General features: G+C 46.2%; 1 protein-coding gene across 2 annotated transcripts in view; it reads left to right on the top strand.

Annotated features, from left to right (window-relative positions):
• The window catches only part of LOC143927973 (ankyrin repeat domain-containing protein 27-like), a 156,594-nt gene extending 140,641 nt beyond the window's left edge, over window positions 1-15,953 (top strand). Inside the window, exons 24-29 of one of the 2 annotated variants that reach the window (XM_077452512.1) lie at window positions 654-773; window positions 1,547-1,708; window positions 5,033-5,135; window positions 7,174-7,243; window positions 9,947-10,019; window positions 15,204-15,953. In XM_077452512.1, coding sequence (XP_077308638.1) covers window positions 654-773; window positions 1,547-1,708; window positions 5,033-5,135; window positions 7,174-7,243; window positions 9,947-10,019; window positions 15,204-15,671 — 996 coding nt within the window. In that variant the 3' untranslated portion in view covers window positions 15,672-15,953. The remainder of the gene's footprint in view (window positions 1-653; window positions 774-1,546; window positions 1,709-5,032; window positions 5,136-7,173; window positions 7,244-9,946; window positions 10,020-15,203) is intronic. The other variant, XM_077452520.1, reaches the window with a different exon arrangement.
• Window positions 15,954-19,435: the final 3,482 nt, after the last annotated feature.

Genomic DNA, 19,435 nt, shown 5'->3' with positions numbered 1-19,435 from the left:
AGCCAAGAGCAATAAGGGACGAATTAATTCCTGTGTGCCCTTTTTACATATTCATTCTGACCCATTCGTAACCACCCCCACTAACCTCCTGTCCAATGAGATATTGCCAAGAGGTAGTCTTTTTAATATCTTATATTGCTGTTCGTCTTGCTGTATTGGCCTCTAGGAGCAGCATTGTCCATGTATGTATCCTGGTCAATCTTCAATGCCTTTGATCTTCTGTAGCAGGACAGTCATCAATCATCTTGTCAGCTATAGTCCCTTTAAAGTTTGCATTATAATTGACGGTCCGGAGCCTTGATGGAGGCCTGAGCTAAACAAAGCTTTGATGTGCAACTTGTTACATTCCAGACCTGGTATCAACCAGGAAGAATGTCAGACCTTTACCCTTTAAATCCATGGAACTGCAAGGATCAGCATGGCTGATCTTTGGGAATAGGAAACGGATATGTAGAAATTCCAGAAATATGACATTAGACCATGTTGCCTTCCAACACCACAGCAGCAAGATCTTTGATTCCTACTTCTCATGCTGCAGTAGGTGTGTTGGGCTGTCTGGATAGCTAAAAATGAATGCCAACATGGAGAGTTGGACACATCTGTAAAAACTTGGCAGGTGTATTATATCTCGCTGATCTCTTCTGTTTCAACAGGTGGTGAAGATCTTGATGGAGTACAGCACTGGGAAAAATAAGAGAGACATGCATGGCAATACACCTCTTATGTACGCTTGTATGGGAAACCATCTGGAAATTGCATCACTGTTACTGGAGGTAGGGCGTCTCCACCAGACTTGTCCTGACATTTGTAAATGATGAGACTGATGTAACCATCTTTTTACAGTTGTGCATTATCACAAATAAAGGGTCATACCATGCACAGAAGATACTTGTGTCTTAACCAGTTCCCAACCGCCCTATAGAAGTTTTACTGCTACAAACGGTGTAAAAATAAAAAAATAAAAGGTAAAATAAATAAGAATTTTTTTTTTTTATTAACGCGCCCTGTCCCGACGAGCTCACGTGCAGAAGCGAACCCATACGTGAGTAGCGCCGGCATATGAAACCGGTGTTCAAACCACACATGTGAGATATCAAAACATGCAACCTGTAGCATTTTTTAAACGTCACCTATGGAGATTTTTAAGGGTAAAAGTTTTGCCGCCATTTCACGAGCGGGCACAATTTTGAAGTGTGACATGTTGGGTATCAATTTACTCTGCGTAACATTATCTTTCACAATATGAAAAAAAAATTAGGCTAACTTTACTGTCTTATTGTGTGTTTGTTTTTTTTATTAAAAAAAAGTGTATTTTTTCCCCAAAAAAGTGCGCTTGTAAGTCCACTGCTCAAATACGTTGTGACAAAGTATTATTCTCTATGGTGTTAGAAAAAAAAAATGTCTAAATGTTTGGGGATTCTAAGTAATTTTTCAGAAAAAAAAACAAAACTGTTTTATCTTGTAAAGAAACAAATCTCAAAGAGGCTCGGTCCTTAAGTGGTTAAAGAAAAAAAAAATACAAAATTCTCCTCTTTACTCTCTCCAGCATGGAGCATCTGTTGATCTCTGCAACGTGAAAGGGAACACAGCACTACACGAGTCCGTCCGCAGGAATCACGAGGGGTTAGTGAAGCTGCTGCTGTTTTACGGGGCGGCGGTGGACATCAGGAATAAGCGGCAGTACTCCCCTTTGGACTATGCAAAAGAGGTACACAATCTCATGCATGATGTGCATAATTGGTTTATCTTGGTTTTTCTAATGACCGCAGTCTTGCTGTGTTTCAGGGGTTTTATGTAAATGAGACTCTGTCAATTTTCCCATTCAGGGCAGAGCTACAGATTCGTTATAAAAGGCCCCTCCGCAATACCCCGCCTCTGCCCGAGCCCTGGTTTTACTCCCTCTGTAAGCTTGTGACTGTATTTAGGCCACTGAGGACAGAGCACCGCATCCTGGCTATAAGTGCACTAAAAAAATATATACAAATATAACAAAATCCTGTGTTCAAAAAATGTAAGAAAATATAACAAAATGTTCAGTTGCTGCTGTACACTCTTAAAGCGGAGGTCCACCCTAAAGTGGACCTTCCGCTCATTGGAACCCTCCCCCCCCTCCGGTGCCACAATCGGCACCTTTCAGGGGGGAGGGGGGTGCAGTTACCTGGATAATCCAGGTAACTGCACCCACTTCCGGGATAGCTCTCTGCGGAAAGGGGCGTAACTTACGCCCCTTTCCGCAAGTGCCCGCCCCTTCCCACAAGTGCCCCGCTGCCTGCTGGGAAACACACAGATCCCAGAGGCAGCGGGGAGCGTCCTTATTGCGCAGCGCGATTCGCGCATGCGCAGTAGGGAACCGGGAAATGAAGCCGAAAGGCTCCATTTCCTGATTCCCATACCCAAGATGGCGGCGGCAGGACCCGACAGACGACCTAGAGATCGGCTTCGGGTGCCGACATCGCGGGCGTGCTGGACAGGTAAGTGTCACTATTTTAAAAGTCAGCAGCTGCAGTATTTGTAGCTGCTGGCTTTTAAAAAAAATAAAAAACGCGGAGTCCCGGTGGACTCCCGCTTTAAGCCTCGTACACATGATCAGACTGTCCAAGGGGAAATGTTGGATGTCGGGCTGTTTTCTCAAAATCCAACCGTGTGTACGCTCCATCGGACAATTGTTGTGGGACTTTCTGCTAACAAATGTTGGCTAGCAGGTTTTCAAATTTTCTGCGGACAAATGTGTGCTGTCGGATTTTCCGATCGTGTGCACACAAGTCCGTCGGACAAAAGTCCAAAGAACAAACACGCATGCTCGGAAGCGGAAGCAGTCGGTCTTGTGAACTAGCATTCGTAATGGAGAATTAACATTCGTGACGTGGCAAATTATGAAATCTCGAAATGCAGTGCACAATTCTCTTCTTCTTATAATGTATAGGGAGCTGATTCCTCTTGGGGGATTTTTAAGGGAGAACATCCACTTGTATGTTATGCTGAAGTGAACAAAATTTATTTTAAATAGTTAATGAGTATTTGTAGGTATACAAAATCTACATGGCATAAGAAGAAGAGAAGTGGGTGCATATAAAATAAACAGGATGCAATAGTCACAAACGTGAAATACAAAAACAAATTCCGACGTGTTTCGAGTATTGACTCTTCTTCAGGGAATAGAGATCAGCACATTATCATAAATCATGTAGTGTATCTTGAAATCATCAAGTGTAGTTGTATCCAAACATAAAAGAAAAGCCCTCTGTATAGGAAACAGCGGGGCAAGCACAGTCACCGTTCTGCATAGAATGCCTCACTGTAAAAAATCACTGTGATATACTTTGCTACGATCTCCTTCCTCCCCACCTGGGATTCAGCTCAGTTACCACATCTTTGTTCAGCGGACCACATGTAATCACAAATGCAGACCACATAGTGCTCTTCGTTTAAACATATATATTTAATAAAATTGCCCATTTAAAACACACTTGCAAGATATGCAATTACCGTATATACTCGAGTATAGGCCGACCCGAATATAAGCCGAGGCCCCCAATTTACCCCCAAAAAAACTGGCAAACTTATTGACTCGTGTATAAGCCGAGGGTGAGACATGCCTGTCCATCCCTGTGTGTGTCCGTCCATCCCTGTGTGTCCGTCCATCCCTGTGTGTCAGTCCATCCCTGTGTGTCAGTCCATCCCTGTGTGTCCGTCCATCCCTGTGTGTCCGTCCGTCCATCCCTGTGTGTCCGTCCGTCCATCCCTGTGTGTCCGTCCGTCCATCCCTGTGTGTCCGTCCATCCATCCCTGTGTGTGTGTGTGTCCATCCATCCATCCATCCCTGTGTGTGTGTGTGTCCATCCATCCATCCATCCCTGTGTGTGTGTGTCTCCATCCATCCATCCCTGTGTGTGTGTGTCTCCATCCATCCATCCATCCCTGTGTGTGTGTGTATCCATCCATCCCTGTGTGTGTGTGTCTCCATCCATCCATCCATCCCTGTGTGTGTGTGTCCATGTGTGTGTGTGTGTGTGTGTGTGTGTGTGTGTGTGTGTGTGTCCAGCCTACCTGTGTCCCGAGCCTGTGTCCCGAGCCTCCGTCCCGTGCCTTGCCTCCTTGCCTCCGTCCCGTGCCGTGCCTTGCCTCCTTGCCTCCGTCCCGTGCCGTGCCTTGCCTCCGTACCGTGCCGTGCCTTGCCTCCGTCCCGTCCCGTGCCTTGCCTTGCCTCCGTCCCGTGCCTTGCCAGGATCGCCGCTCTTCGTCGGCGCCTCGGCGGCCATTCTAAAATTCAAAAGCCGCGCCTCCGCCTTCGCCTGTGATAGGCGGAACACTGAATTTCCCAGCAGCCTGTGTTCCGCCTATCACGGACATCGTCTCATCCTCGTCCGTAGTACGAGGATGAGACGATGTCCGTGATAGGCGGAACACAGGCTGCTGGGAAATTCAGTGTTCCGCCTATCACAGGCGAAGGCGGAGGCGCGGCGTTTGAAGGGTAGAATGTCCGCTGTCTGTCTGCTCGACACGCTGATCGGGCAGGCAGACAGCGATGACTCGAGTATAAGCCGAGGGGGGCACTTTCAGCCTCAAAAAAGAGGCTGAAAATCTCGGCTTATACTCGAGTATATACGGTAACTACGTCTGCTTGCTCACCACTCCACACGGATCACGGTGGCTGCATGAAGTCACAGGCTCGGTTCCTCCCTCTTATGAGTGTCGTCCTCTCATTGGGCTTCTTCAGTAGGTCGTCTGCTACGAACCTTGGCACCCCAGATGTTTTGGAACTACATTTCCCATGATGCCCATACACTCTGCAGTGTAGGTGAGCATCATGGGAAATGTAGTTCCAAAACATCTGGGGTGCCAAGGTTCGCCATCACTGCCCTAGGGTCTCTGCTAAAAAAAAAAAAAATGTATAACGTTTGGGGATTATAGGTAATTTTTGAGGAAAAAATACTGATTTTAACTTTAAAAAAATAAATAAAAAGCCTGGTTTTCAAGTGGTAAGAAATATACTGTACTGATGGACATGTTTTTTTTTTTTTTTCCTCTTTAGAACACCAAAATCAAACAGCTTCTTCTCTCTGCACTCCACGGTGTAGTAGCAGATATCGGGTCAGCGGCATCACTGGAACAATCGCAGCATATTAGAAAGAAATGTAGGTTTGCTATTTCAGAAAGGGAACCCATGCCTGTATGATCTGAAACAATTTTGATACAGTATGTACGAAGTGGTGGGACTGCAACACAGTATATGTAATACCGGCTCTGTCCACAGCAGTAACAGAGTATTTCAGGAGAGGAAAGGTAGATAAAGGAGCAGAGTCCTCCAGCAGTACAGAATATTTCAGTGGACGAGAAGGAGAAAAGAGCATAGTCTGCCAGAAGCGCAGAGTATTTCAGCAGAGGAGAAATCTAGAAAGGAGCAGAGTCTTCCAGCAGAATATTTCAGCGGAGAAGAAGTAGAGAAAGGAGCAGAGTCTTCCAGCGGTGCAGAGTATTTCAGCAAAGGAGGAGTAGAGAAAGGAGCAGAGTCCTCCAGCAGTACAGAATATTTCAGCGGAGAGAAAGGAGCAGAATCTTCCAGCGGTGCAGAGTATTTCAGCGAAGTAGAGAAAGGAGCAGAGTCCTCCAGCAGTACAGACTTTCTCAGGCGAGTCAAACTAGCCATACGCTGAATGAATTTCATCTGGTTCTAAAGAAGCGGTGGAAATTTGACCAGTGAGGGACACTATCGGCACCCTCCCACTTGACACCCTTCAGTTGAAAAGGAGAGTTAGGTGGAGGAAGGGGCAGAGGGGAGGGGAGGAGAGATAGATGCTTAAAAGAGCAAAGTCGTCCAACAGAGCATATATTTCAGGAGAGGTGGGTTAGATGAAGTAAGGAGTAGAGACCCTCAGCAGTGGAGAATAATTCAGGAGAGGAGAGTTGGAGGAAGGAGTATTGAAAATCCAAGGAGCCGGGTAAAAAGTATCGGTCAAACGATACCCGCATTCAGTTAGATGTGGGTACTGTTCGGCTATTCTGACAGCCAGCATTGCCAATTAGAAATAGCCCCAGTGGGAACTTTATCTATCCACGCTATTTAGCAAGGATGGAGGAATGTGTCCGATTTTATTTTTTATTTTTTGTTCAGCCCGCAGGTGTATGGCCAGCTTAAGCTTTAGGAAGGAGCAGAGTTCTCCAGCAGTGCAGAATATTTCAGGAGAGGAGAGTTATGCCCTGTACACACGGTTGGACATTTTGACAACAAAATCCCTCAGATTTTTTCCGACGGATTTTGTGCCAAACTTGTGTTTCATACACACGGTCGGACAAAGTTGTCGGAAAATCCGATCGTTCGGAAATAGGTGACGTTCGTTGCGTACGACGGGACTACGTAGAGGCTAGTAGCCAATAGCTTTGATCTCGTAATTTAATCTGAGCATGCGTGGCACTTTGTCGGAATTCTCTACAAATGGTCGGAAAAAGTCAGATCGGATTTTGTTGTCGGAAAATTGTAGATCCAGCTCTCAAACTTTTTCCGAAGGAAAAAGTTCGATAGAGCCCACACACGATCAGATTTTCCAACAACATAATCCGATCTGACCTTTTCCGTTGGAAAATCTGACTGTGTGTACAGGGCATTAGAGGAATGAGCAGAGCAGGAGAAGAGCATTGGAGGAAGGAGAAGAGGCCTTCCGTAATGCAGAGTGTTTCAGAGGTGGACAATTGGAGGAAGGAGTGGAGTCACTTAATGCAGTGTATTTCAGGAGAGAAGGGTAGGATAGAAGAAGGAGCGGTGTCCCCCAGTAAAGCGAGGTATTTCAGTAGAGTTGGGTAGAGAATGGAGTAGAGTGTTCCCACAGTGCAGAGTATTTTAGGAGAGGCATGTTGGAGGAAGGAGCAGAGTCACTCTGCTTCTTCCTCCAACTCTGCTACCCCCTTCCCAAAATACCCTGTGCTGCTGAGTCCTCCAGCAGTGCAGTTTCTTTCAGGAGATGAGAGGGAGAAAGAAGCAGAGTCCTCTTAGCCGTGCAAAGTATTTCAGAAGAGGATAGTAGGAAATGGGAAGGAGAAGAATGCAGTGCAGAATATTTCAGGAGAGGAGAGTTAGAGAGGGGAAAGAGCAGAGTCTCCAGGAGCACAGGGCAGAGATGGTGAGGTGTTTGTAAATATACAATTACTGTCATCTGAAATTAATCTTCTCTTTTCAAGCTACAAATTCCAACCTGAGTTGTTCAGGATCTCCGTCTTCACCCGGACAAAGTCATGTTACGCAGTCCAAGTAAGTTCTACCAACCCACTTTCTGCCTTCACAGAATTTTGTTTGTTCTTTCAGTACCGGCTGCTCTCAGAAATGACGTAACATGCTTTTGTAATGTTGCTTTTATAATCTTGTTTTATGAAATTGAGGTTAAAGGGCTATTTGCCCTTGCCTTGTAATCCATTGCCTTCCATTACACATGCTTTACAGATAAGATTTGGGGATTGCCTTTGTGGAGGATTTGTCCATTAAGTATAATGGGAAACGATAAATGTGGCTTATTTTTCATGCAGACAGATGGTCTTCTCACATTTATGAGCAGCAAAAGGCAGATTTAGTATGAGAGGTGAAAGGATCTGCCAGTCATGTAGGAGGAAGGTACAGCTATATACTGCAGTGTATCCAGCGTGCTCATTCCACTGCGGTCAATGATATTCTCCTTATGTCAAGCAAATCTGTTCTGTACACTTAAAGTGTTCCTAAACCCAGGAGCCTGCGTTCACTAGATCTGGTCTCCCACAGTACGCAGAACATGGAAATGCAATTATTTTAGTAAATATAAACTGCTAAATACCTTTTCTCATCAGCGGTATATAGCAGTCTTGTGACTTCTTTCAGTTTCTGGTTAAAGCTTGTAGGAGGAGTTTTCATTCTCCCGTGACTGTCATATGAGGATACAGAACCCCTGACCCTCTGTCTGGACAGTGCTGATTGGCCCTGTGCTGATCACATGCACACAAGAGAAAAAAAAAAAAAACCTCTCTAGCAATATACACCAAACTGAGCATGTGCAGCTTGTCCACTAGCCTCTGTACTGTGCAGAGATTGTTTTGGGGACTCTAGAAAAGGGGGAGGATTAGAGAAGACAGGGGTCAAACAGTCTTTTTACACAATGCTGAGGATTAACCACTCAGGTTCCACAGTGAGCATAACAAGCATGCTATCCTGCATATACAGACTGATTTTACTGCTGTGGGTTTAGTAACACATTAAAGTGGCCATACACCAATCGAAATTCACCTGGTTCAGCGGGGACCAGCCCAATTTAGATTAGAGTGTGATCGTCCCTGTCGCTGGAACATTGTATTATGACAGCGAGACCTGCTTGTTAGAACCTCTGTCAGATTTTATTGTTGTCTGTGTGCCCCTTGGGGTGATTTACCCTCTCTGTTTGTCTTTCTGGCCACTGTCACCAGGACTGAAAGGGAGGGAAAATCCTAAAAGTCTGAGTTGTCACCAGTGCAGGAATAGAGGGAAATCATCCAGTGGGAATGCTTCTTGCTTTGACAAATGTCTTGGGCTGGTTGCGCTATAGTACGCCGGTATAAGGGCAGAGTTTGCACACAGAAGCACAGGTCCTCCGTGCATCCCCCTGCAGGCATTCCTAATCATTTCAATTGGGAAGCGGTGGCTGCACAGACACAACCGCTGCACTCAATTCAACAGCAATGTGGGTGCGGGTGCGTGTCCCGAACGCACACTGTCTGCGTTCAGGGCAGCCCACTCTCATAGCTGTCAATTTGGGAGCAGCTACTTTGTCCGTACAGCCACCTCTCCCCAATTGAAACAAATGGGACTGCCTGTATAGTGATTTACAGGGCACCTCTGCATCATGTGTGGGCAAAGACAGTCCTCACACAAGGCGTATGCTATAGGTATACCTGTGTGAATGAGGCCTAAATGGTGATTTCCCTATATATGGAGAATTTTTCTCTTACTGCCTTTTTGAACTCCCAATCACATGAAGGAAAATTTCCCCCAATGGAAACACAGACAGCAAAAAAAAACAAAAAACTCATTAGAGTTTTAACTCTTCCCTATTCTATCCAAAATGAAGAGGAAAAGTTTAAACTATACAGACACTTTAGAATAAAAATTGTTCTAGGGAACACTGATCTTTGGCCCTTTGTTTAGAAAGTTTGGAGACCCCTGATTTAGGCAGTCTATTGTCCTTCAGACTTCAGGGGGGCTAAACTGTGGCCAGCGGGAGTATAAATTGTCTTGGTGTCAGTGGGAGGTAAGAAATGCATTACTAGTAATTGGTGGGAGGAAGGGCTGGCCCCTCCCTTGGTGCCGGTGGGAGGAAGGGCTGGCCCCTCCCTTGGTGCCGGTGGGAGGAAGGGCTGGCCCCTCCCTTGGTGCCGGTGGGCCCCCTTGGGCCAGATAAAGGCAGGTTAAAGGTTCATTTTTTTTTTTTTTTCTAAATAGGTTCCTTTAAGCTAGTGCATTGTTGGTTCACTTACCTTTTCCTTCGATTTCCCTTCTAAATGTTGTTTTTCTTTGTTTTCTTTGTCTGAATTTCTCACTTCCTGTTCCTCAGTAAGCTGTTCTGGCTGACTAAACACCACTCGGATGATGGTGTGAAGTTTACTGAGGAGAAACAGGAAGTGAGAAATTCAGACAAAGAAAAACAACATTTAGAAGGCAAATCGAAGGAAAAGGTAAGTGAACCAACAATGCACTAGCTTAAAGGAACCTATTTGGAAAATAAAATACGAAGCTTTACAACCCCTTTAAGGGCCGCAGTATGGAGACCACTGGGCGAAAGCAATGTTAAATGTGTTTATTTCTTCTGTCCCAAACTACATGGGGGGTTTTGTGGAATATTTTTGCTACTAAGATCACCTGGGATACAGTCAGTCACACGATGACCGTCTCCCTTATGGGTCACCTCTTTATACACAGGGCTGCACAGACTTACATTTCTCTATTCTTGAATTGCAGATGTTCAAGCACAAAAAAGCCAATCCGCAGGGATAAAAGTATGCCAAACTTTGATGAGGATTTAATAAATCAGGTATGTGGAGTTAATATGTACTGTAAATCTTTCAGATGAACCCTGGGCACAACAAAAAATTATTTAAAATTATATACCTCAATAGCCACAAAGGGTATAATCTATGATGTGTGCTCCCAAATACCTTTCACAACCTCAAATCTTCGCTTGTAAAAGTGGCAGCGATTGCCACCAGGCTCCACCCACTACAGGCAGGAAACTACAGGATGGGGCGGAGACGAGATCACCCTGCAGAAGGCGAGAGCAAAGCTGTGGGAGGGGCCCAGCAAGCTCCACCCACTACAGGCAGGAAACTGCAGGATGGGGCAGAGACGAGACCAGTCACCCTGCAGAAGGCGAGAGCAGAGCTGTGGGAGGGGCCCAGCAGGCTCCACCCACTACAGGCTGTCTGTCGAAAACGACAGGAGGGGCGGAGCCCAGATCAGTCACTCTGCACAAGGAGAGGGATCAGCAGTGAGCGGTCTTTATTACAGGAAGTCTCACACTGGATTACTGCAAAGATCTGGAAGAAATACACAAAGCTCACCGAGATTCATGGAGAATACACATGATGAATGGATTTGGACAATATTTACTTATCCCAGCGTTCAGTTTTAATCTTTGTTGTCCTGTGCTGAATTTAGTAAATGAATAGGAATATATTATTCCAGATATTGTTCCAGCTTGAGGAAAAAAAAATGTAAGTCTGCATCTACAAATACTGTAGCTGCTGACTTTTAATACATGGACACTTACCTGTCCAGGGGGCCCATGATGTCAGTACCCCAACCGGTCATCGGATCGGCTGTCAGGTGCTGCCGCTGCCATCTCCACTAAGGAAAACCGGCAGTGAAGCCTTTTGGCTTCACAGATGGTCTCTAATTGGCCCGGCAGAGAAAGGAGGAAGGGGGGGGGGCGAACTTCCGAGGGACGGCGCCGTCTCATGGAAGTGGGGACAGGGACCTGTCAAACGGGTGTGTGTCCCCCCCGAAAAGTGCCAAATGTGGCACCGAAGAGAGGAGGAAGCAGATAAGCAGAAGTTCCACTTTTGGGTGGAACTCCGCTTTCATAACCTCTGGAGAAACAGATCCTGAGATCTGATGTTTGAAACTGCATTAACCAAAACTGCACTTCAGACAAAACATTTTTAAACCTCTGAAGAGGGTGTGAAAGGGGTTTGACCCTGTGTCATTTTTTTTTTGCTGTCTGTGTTTCTATGTGCTATATTTCCAATCCTGGCACCATCCTATTACATGGAAATCTTTAGGCGGTCACCTGGACAGGATATAATAGACCGCAGAAAACTGACATTGGTTTGTAAACTTTCACTACTCCATCCAAAATAATAAATTACTGTAAATCCACATTAAAACTGTATCCTATTTTGTATTTTTAGCTAGTCATCAACCAGTATCTTTAAAGTGGATCTTTACCCATAACTGTTCGATAACAATAATGTTCTTTAACAAAAAAACATACATTCCACATTAATAATTACGCTACCAAAATGAGTGTGTGCTGTGAATTGCCTCCAGCATTGCTCCTGTTTCTTCTTGCTGGAGGCCTCCATTTTGTTGAAGCCCAGAGCATTGACTTCCTTTATCAGAAGCTCTCCCTGTCTCTTTTGTGTCAAAAACTATTTTACTTGCAATTAACCACTTAAGGACCAGGCCACTGCGTTGCTCTAACTTACAATTGTGCGGCTGTGCGATGTTGTACACCAACTAAATGTGTAATTTTTCTCCCACAAATAGAGCTTTCTTTTGGTAGTATTTGATCGTCTCTGCGGTTTTTATTTTTTGTGCTATAAACAAAAAAGCGTCAATTTTGTAAAAAATAAATAAAACAATTTTTCACTTTTTGCTATAATCAATATCCCCCAATTTTTTTTAAACCAATTTCTTCATTAGTTTAGGCCAATATATATTCTTCTACATATTTTTGGTAAAAAAAATCACAATATAATCACTATTTATTTTTTTATTATTTACTAGTAATAGCGGCAATCTGTGATTTTTAGTGGGATTGCGACGGACAGATCAGACACTTGACACCTTTTTTTTTGGGACCGTTGACAGTTATACAGCGATCAGTGCTATAAAAATGCTCTAATTACTGTGTAAATGTCACTGGCAGAGAAGGGGATAACACTAGCGGTGATTAAGGGGTTGAATTGTGTTTCCTGGGAGGTGTTTCTAACTGTGGGGGGGGAGGGGGGGCGACTGACTGTAAGAGGAGAGAGATTGCTGCTCCTGACCACTAGGAACAGCAGATCTCTCTCCCCTCCCCTGTCAGAACGTGGATCTGTCTGTTTATATACACAGATCCCTGTTCTGGCTCGCTGAGAAGCGACCGCGGGTGGCCGGCGGACATTGTGGCCGCCGGCCACGCGCATCGGCTCCGGCGTCGCGAACGTGCCTCCTTTTAGCTTCTTAAAGCGGCTGGCGATTCGTGCAGCCGTGCCAACCTGCCACAGTACAACTGCGGGGGCTGGACGGCAAGTATGGACATTGTATATCTGGACTCCATTAGAGAGGAAGGCTGACAGAAGTTTTACATTGCTGAAGTTCACAGGCTGCTGATGAGGGAGAAATGAGAAACTATCAGGGAGATAAGAGAAGACCTTATCTCTGCAAGTTTTCCTTTTTTGTGTCTCCCTGGCAGCAGAGTTTGTCCTGTCACCTCCTCTGCTTTTCTCCCTTGCTAATCTGTGTTCCCTCCTGTTGCTTTCTTCCCCCTTCAGTACAGCAAATCCTAAAGCTGTCAGCTGATCGGCCGCTAGTGGCTCTGATTTTAGGCACAGTGCCGAGAATAGAGAGCAACTGAGCATGTGCAGAGCAGGGTGAGACCGTGCATTACTGAAGAATAAACAGTATAGGCACTTATATTTAATGTGCATAATGCATAGCTAGGGGCCAGTCTGAAGTGATCTAGTAGGACTTTATTTTCTGATTAAATTTTGCTTTAAAGTTTAATTCAAGCCTCAACCTGACTAATCCTAAATATGTCCCCTCCCCTAACAGCTATACTGACTAAGTAAAGTTGTTAAAAAGATGCATTTACTTACCTATTCTCAGCCAGCTTCAGTCCGATCACGTGATCTCCTGTGTCAGCCAGCGGCAGCTGCAGGAGAGAGAGTGCTAGACAATGGCTGGAATTCCTGGGAGCGGTGACATCCTCCATATGTCCCAACCATTGACTGTGCTCCCACCTCCTCACTACTGCTGGCTAATGCATGGAAGCCGGATGACGAGAGTGGAGTGAGCTGAGAAAGGAAGTATTACCAAAAGTATTGGGACACAGGCACATTAGGTTCAATATTGAATTGGCCCATCCGTCACAGCTTCAACTCTTCTGGGAAGGCTGTCCACAAGGTTTAGGAGTGTGTCTATGGGAATGTTTGACCATTCTTCCAGAAGTGCATTTATGAGGACAGGCACTGATGTTGGATGAAAAGGCCTGGCTTGCAGTCTCCACTCTAAGAACACCTTTGAGATGTATATCGGGTTGAGGTCAGGACTAGTGGTGCAACGGATCATCACCGATCCGTGATCCGAATGGGTCAACCTGTTTGGATCGGCACACCACGCGATCAGCAGAGCACTCCACTGCCTCGGCCTTAGCAAAGGCCGTGGCTTCGGCCTAGCTCTTGAGCGGCAGCCATCTTGGTACACCCGACGGCGTATCACGGTAAAAGGGCCGTTGATCGAGGTAGTTTACCATGTCATCGCTCTGTCAAATGACCGAGCTATCACTTGTAAACAAACCGGCGTCATGACATGATGCCAGTTAGTCTCTCCCCTCTGTGTACTGATCTGTACAGTGGAGGGGAGAGATCGGATGGCAGCAGCACTGTGGGCTGGATCTGTAGTGCCCACAGCACTGCTCTGTGACAATTGCAGTCACATCCATGGATCCATCCTTGCTCAGCCATACATCCGTCCTTGCTCAGCCATACATCCATCCGTCCATGCTCAGCCATACAGCCATCCGTCCATGCTCAGCCATACAGCCATCCGTCCATGCTCAGCCATACAGCCATCCGTCCATGCTCAGCCATACAGCCATCCGTCCATGCTCAGCCATACAGCCATCCGTCCATGCTCAGCCATACAGCCATCCGTCCATGCTCAGCCATACAGCCATCCGTCCATGCTCAGCCATACAGCCATCCGTCCATGCTCAGCCATACAGCCATCCGTCCATGCTCAGCCATACAGCCATCCGTCCATGCTCAGCCATACAGCCATCCGTCCATGCTCAGCCATACAGCCATCCGTCCATGCTCAGCCATACAGCCATCCGTCCATGCTCAGCCATACAGCCATCCGTCCATGCTCAGCCATACAGCCATCCGTCCATGCTCAGCCATACAGCCATCCGTCCATGCTCTGCAATACCCTGCCATACTCTGCAATACTCTGGGAAGGGCGGTTATTAGAGACACCAACAGGCTTGGAGCAGCATCGCTACCTCTGGCTTTAACTACTTGGCACCCCTCTATATAGCTAAAAGACGGCTACAGCACGGGCTTAAAATTCTGTGAGGGCGTACATAGATGTCATTGGGACTGGGCTTATCACAGATCGGGTAAAGGATCAATCACAGCAGGCTCTTTACCACATAATCAGCTGTCAGCCAATGACCTGATCATTGAAGTAAACAGAAGCCGGTTATCGGCTTTTTTTCCCCTCACGCTGTCAGCATGAACAAAATAAAGAAGTCGTTAACTGGCTTCTGTTAGAGGTACATCGGTCCCACACAGTGCCCATTAGTGCCAGCTATCGGGCCCATTAGTGCCAGCTATCGGGCCCATTAGTGCCAGCTATCGGGCCCATTAGTGCCACCTCATCAGCGCACATCAGTGAAACAGAAAATGTACTTATCTGCAAAATTTTATAACAAAACATGAAAGAATTTATTTATTTTTCCCCAAACTTTCTATATTTTTTTTTTTAGCAAAAACTAAAAGCCCAGCAGCGATTAAATACCACCAAAAGAAAGCTCTATTTATGTGAACAAAATGATAAAAATTGCCATTCAAAGTTGTGACAGCACTGAAAGCTGAAAAGTGCCTGGTAAGCAAGTGGTTAAAACAGTAGCGACTGGGTATCTGGTATTTTTTGGTGGAAGGTCGGTAGTGGCCACTGATTCTGTCCACACAGGTTCAGTTTAATCACTGTAGGCTTCCCTTTTCTTTCGCAGCTCTCCATCAGCAGACTGGAAGACAGTCAGTGCACATCAGACGCCAGAAGCTGCATCGAATTCATAGAAGGCTGTAAAGCAGACAAGCCGGACTCTGCGCTAAAGACTAACAAGTTCATGGCTAGAAGGCACAGCCTAAACATAGCTTGCACTATAGACAACGAGGAGACCACCAGTGACCTCAGCGACACGGTGACCGATATCAGCTCTCCTCTGTCCGACACGTTCAAGCTGGACTCGGACGACGAGGTGCGTAACCAAGAACTGTCTAACATGAACTCGCGCACAGGCCCGGAAGCTGCAAATGATACCCCAAAAATAGATGACCTCGAGTGCTCCGGGGGGCCGGAATGCTGCTGCGTAGCTTGTGTTTTGGCTCTGGAATCCTCCTGGTCTGTGGTGGATTCTAGTAGCTCATACACCTGCGATGGTCCCAACCAAGAAGACTGCAGTGGGCTCAATACCTAGGACTGTGGTAGTACGGCACCTAAATGCCGAGTGTATTAATGGACAACTTGTGCACCTCCAGCGTCTGAGTAGCGGCTAACTAAAGTATTATCAGGCCATGCTGGGGCTTGTAGTTACTCAACAGCTGAAGGACTAAGCTGTAGGGCTCATTTAACTGCTGCTGATGTTCACCCAGGGAATGATGTTGTGGTTTTGCAAGATTGGGATTTTACCGATGTGAACCAAGTATTCTGTAGACGATTGTGGAAAGATTATTAAAATCGGAGAAAGGTTAACTGCAAATGTTTGTATAGATTCTTAGGAGCCTTTCACAGAACAGAATGAACACGCACTATTATACATTAACAGCTCTTGCTCCAGCAAGGGAGACTGCTCTCCCAAGAATGAGAAACTGAGGATCCTAGCCCGGTCCCGACATGCACAATGATAGTCCCAAGCAATTGGTTCAGATCATTCTTTTCTCAGCCATGAGTTTTATGTGTAAATAGTATGCACAGGCAAGCAGACCTCAACAGAAGAGGAACCTTGACATGTCATGCACCAGGGGTGTCAAACTCCATTTCATTACAGGGCACATCTGGATTATGGTTGCTCTCGAAGGGCTGGTTGTATCTGTAAGACTAGATGTCCAGACTCTTCCCCCCCCCCCCCCCCCCACCTCAGATGTCAAGACCCTCTCTTACATTGCAGTATATTCCCCCACCCCCCCTTACCTGGCCAGGAAGAAGCTGGGAAGCAGAAAGTGCAGGGTCTGGAGAAGGACCAGAGGAGGTCAGCTGCCAGACATTAAGTACTGAGACCAGGGGAGGCAGAGTTGAGGGGGTGCTGCGGCTGCATAGAGCAGTTCTGGATCTGTAAGAGGCGTTCTGTCCTCCACGCTGCGGCTGAGACGAGGTCGGGGGTGCTGCAGCTGCATCAGAGGTGCAAAGGCCACATGAAATGGCCCACCGGGTCTGATTCGCCCCGCAGGCCTTGTGTTTAACATATGTGTTATGCACAAAGTGTTTAAAGCAGTAGTAAAGTGTTGCACAAAAAACTAAAATATTTTTTCCCCTGCAAGACAAATCTATAATGTGCTAGTATGCATCCTAGCACATTATGCAAAACTTGCCTTAAAACAAAGCCCTTCAGCGTCATGCTGTCACCGCTGACAGGGCTTCCATCTTCCCCCAGTCCTCCTTCCGGGTTTGCTGCCTCTGGCTATATGAGGAGCCCTCGGCTATGGCACGCCGTTGTATGTCACCGGCTGCATGCAGTGGGAATATTTCCTAAACTGTGCAGGTTTAGGAGATGGTCACTGTACCTACAGGTAAGTCTTATTATAGGTTTACCTGTAGGTACAAGGTAAAAAAAGTGGGTTTACCACCACTTTAAAGTGGCTCTAGATTCAAAAGGTTGTATTACCTTAATGCATTCGCTGCATCAAGGTAAAAAAAACACCCTACTATGTTCTGGAACACCTGAAGTATGATATAGAGAATGTAAAAATGTCAGGCTTTTGTAGCTTCTGCACACCAGAGGGTTTCCACAATTGATTGAGAGGGGTAAATCAAGAACTGGAGGGCCACACCATAATGCTGGAGTCCAAAGGATATGTCTATGCCAAACATATGTTCTATGTTAAAGCCAGGGCCCTACATAATTGGGGCTGAAACACCCCATAAAAAATATGATGAAGGGGGTGGAGCACAGCACCTAAAACGCATTGGCAACAGTTTCTGCTTGGGATACACCTATCTTTTTGGACTTGGGTTCCACCCTAAAGTGGAACTTCCGCTGATCGGAACACTCCCCCCCTCCAGTGTCACAATTGGCACCTTACAGGGGGGAGGGGGGACGGAGATACCTGTCAAAGACAGGTATTTACACCCACTTCCAGGCATAGACTCCCGTGGGAGTCTTATGTCATTTCCTGTCCCGCTGCACTGTCTGCTGGGACACACACGGGTCCCAGTGACAGCGCGGACAATTCCTATTGCGGTGCGCGACTCGCGCATGCGCAGTAGGGAACCTGGAAGTAAAGCCGATTCGCTTCACTTCCTGATTCCCTCACCTAGAATGGTGACGGCAGCAGCCGAGAGCCGAGTGATCGATCGGCCTCGGCTGCCGGCATCGCTGGAACCCGGGACAGGTGAGTATCCATTTATTAAAAGTCAGCAGCTGTAGTATTTATAGCTGCTGGCTTTTAATATTTTTTTTTTTTTTAGGTGGAATCCCTCTAAGGTTTGGTGCTTCAGTTCTAAATTCACGCAAATCTTTTGTTGACATTTGTTCTCCTCCTGTGCATACCCCTTCCATAAAGCTCCAGTTGAGCAGAGAACTATACATTCTTAAAATTTTTCATTTTGATTACGCACACTATTATAATGAACCTTCAGTCCCCACTATCCCCAGCAACCTCCCCGCTATCACTCGCTGACCTGCAGCAGTCAGAGGTTGCTGGGACTAGAACGGGTATATTGAGGTACTGTTGGTTGGAGCTGAGCCCTGACTGGCCTCCTCCTTCCAGTCATCGGCCTCCAGAGCTTAGTTTGTTTGTCCCTAATTTGTACCACTCGCTTCCACAATGCCTAAAGGAGGGCCCAGAGCTGAATGGGTCACCACATAAGATTGCTTAGGAAAACTTTTCTTTGCAGCACAATGGGCCAAGGTAAAGGTTGAGGTCACTCTTCAGGACTGTAGAGCCTAAAGTGTATCTATACCCAAGACACTTTTTGGGTTTTGGCTAGAATGGGGAAAGGATTAGAACCCCTGTCAGGATTTACTGCAATCCAGGAACTTGTTGGAGATATTTCTTCTCACTTTTTTGTTCTGGTGACAGACTCACCAGACAAAGTGAGAGAAAATCTGCATCAGGGAGACGGATAATGATAAAAAGCTGAGAGAGGTTCTAGGCTTCCCCTACTTAAGAAGGGACCTTCCACCTCCTAATCAAAAGAGGTATGTTACCTATGCTGTTTTTTCTTTCTGAACAAATGCATTCATCAGTCCAGCGACTCCAGAGTTCTCCTCTTCTCACCTGCTGCTCTCCAAGTGCAGAGACCTAGAGCCGAGACCAGAAGGCTGCATAAGGCCGGATTCATGCCTATGGCATTTTTAGTGCTTTTTGCAGATTTGCACTACAGAACGTGTTCCATAGGAAACAATTTTACATGGACTGTAGTGAAAATCTGCAAAATGGGGGAAAAAAAAGCACTAAAAATGCGTAGGTGTGAATCAAGCCTAAGACAGAGAATAACTGGCAACAGAGGACAGCCCAACCCTCGGGTCATCTAAAAGCCCCGGGTAGTCTAGAAATAGGAAATGAATATTAATCTCCAGGTAAAGTCAGTTGTGTGTCTAACCACAGCCAGAGTGTGCAATGATTTCTAGTAAGCATTAAACATTTACTGATCAGTAGGACTGGAACTGACCTATAATCCTGTCTGCATTGCTTTGGTAAGGGACATGGGACCCCAGAAGAGCACAGCGGAGATCGGGACAGCGATTGGTGCGTACAGGAGCTGTTATGGCTTTTTCTGGGTACATGGTTGCAGCTGATCTTCGGGGGGGGGGGGGGGGACTGATGGAGAAGGGAGGGGATAACCCCCTATCTACAATGGTGAAAAAAGCTAAGTTTTAGCTTTAGATGCTCCAGTAACAAATTAGCAAAGAGAAATACCCAGGACTTCCTGGTATAGAGGAGCATGTGACTTTCTCTTCTTCCTCCTTCCTGATGCTTGACGATCAGACACCAAGGGATGTCACACTGGGGCAGGAAGAGA

This window comes from Lithobates pipiens, unplaced genomic scaffold, assembly GCF_037356315.1.
Source record: "Lithobates pipiens isolate NorthernLeopardFrog02 unplaced genomic scaffold, aLitPip1_a1.2 Scaffold_10, whole genome shotgun sequence".
Classification (NCBI taxonomy): Eukaryota; Metazoa; Chordata; class Amphibia; order Anura; family Ranidae; genus Lithobates; species Lithobates pipiens.
The sequence above is the reverse complement of the archived record's forward strand: the minus strand, read 5'-3'. Positions and strand labels throughout refer to the sequence as shown.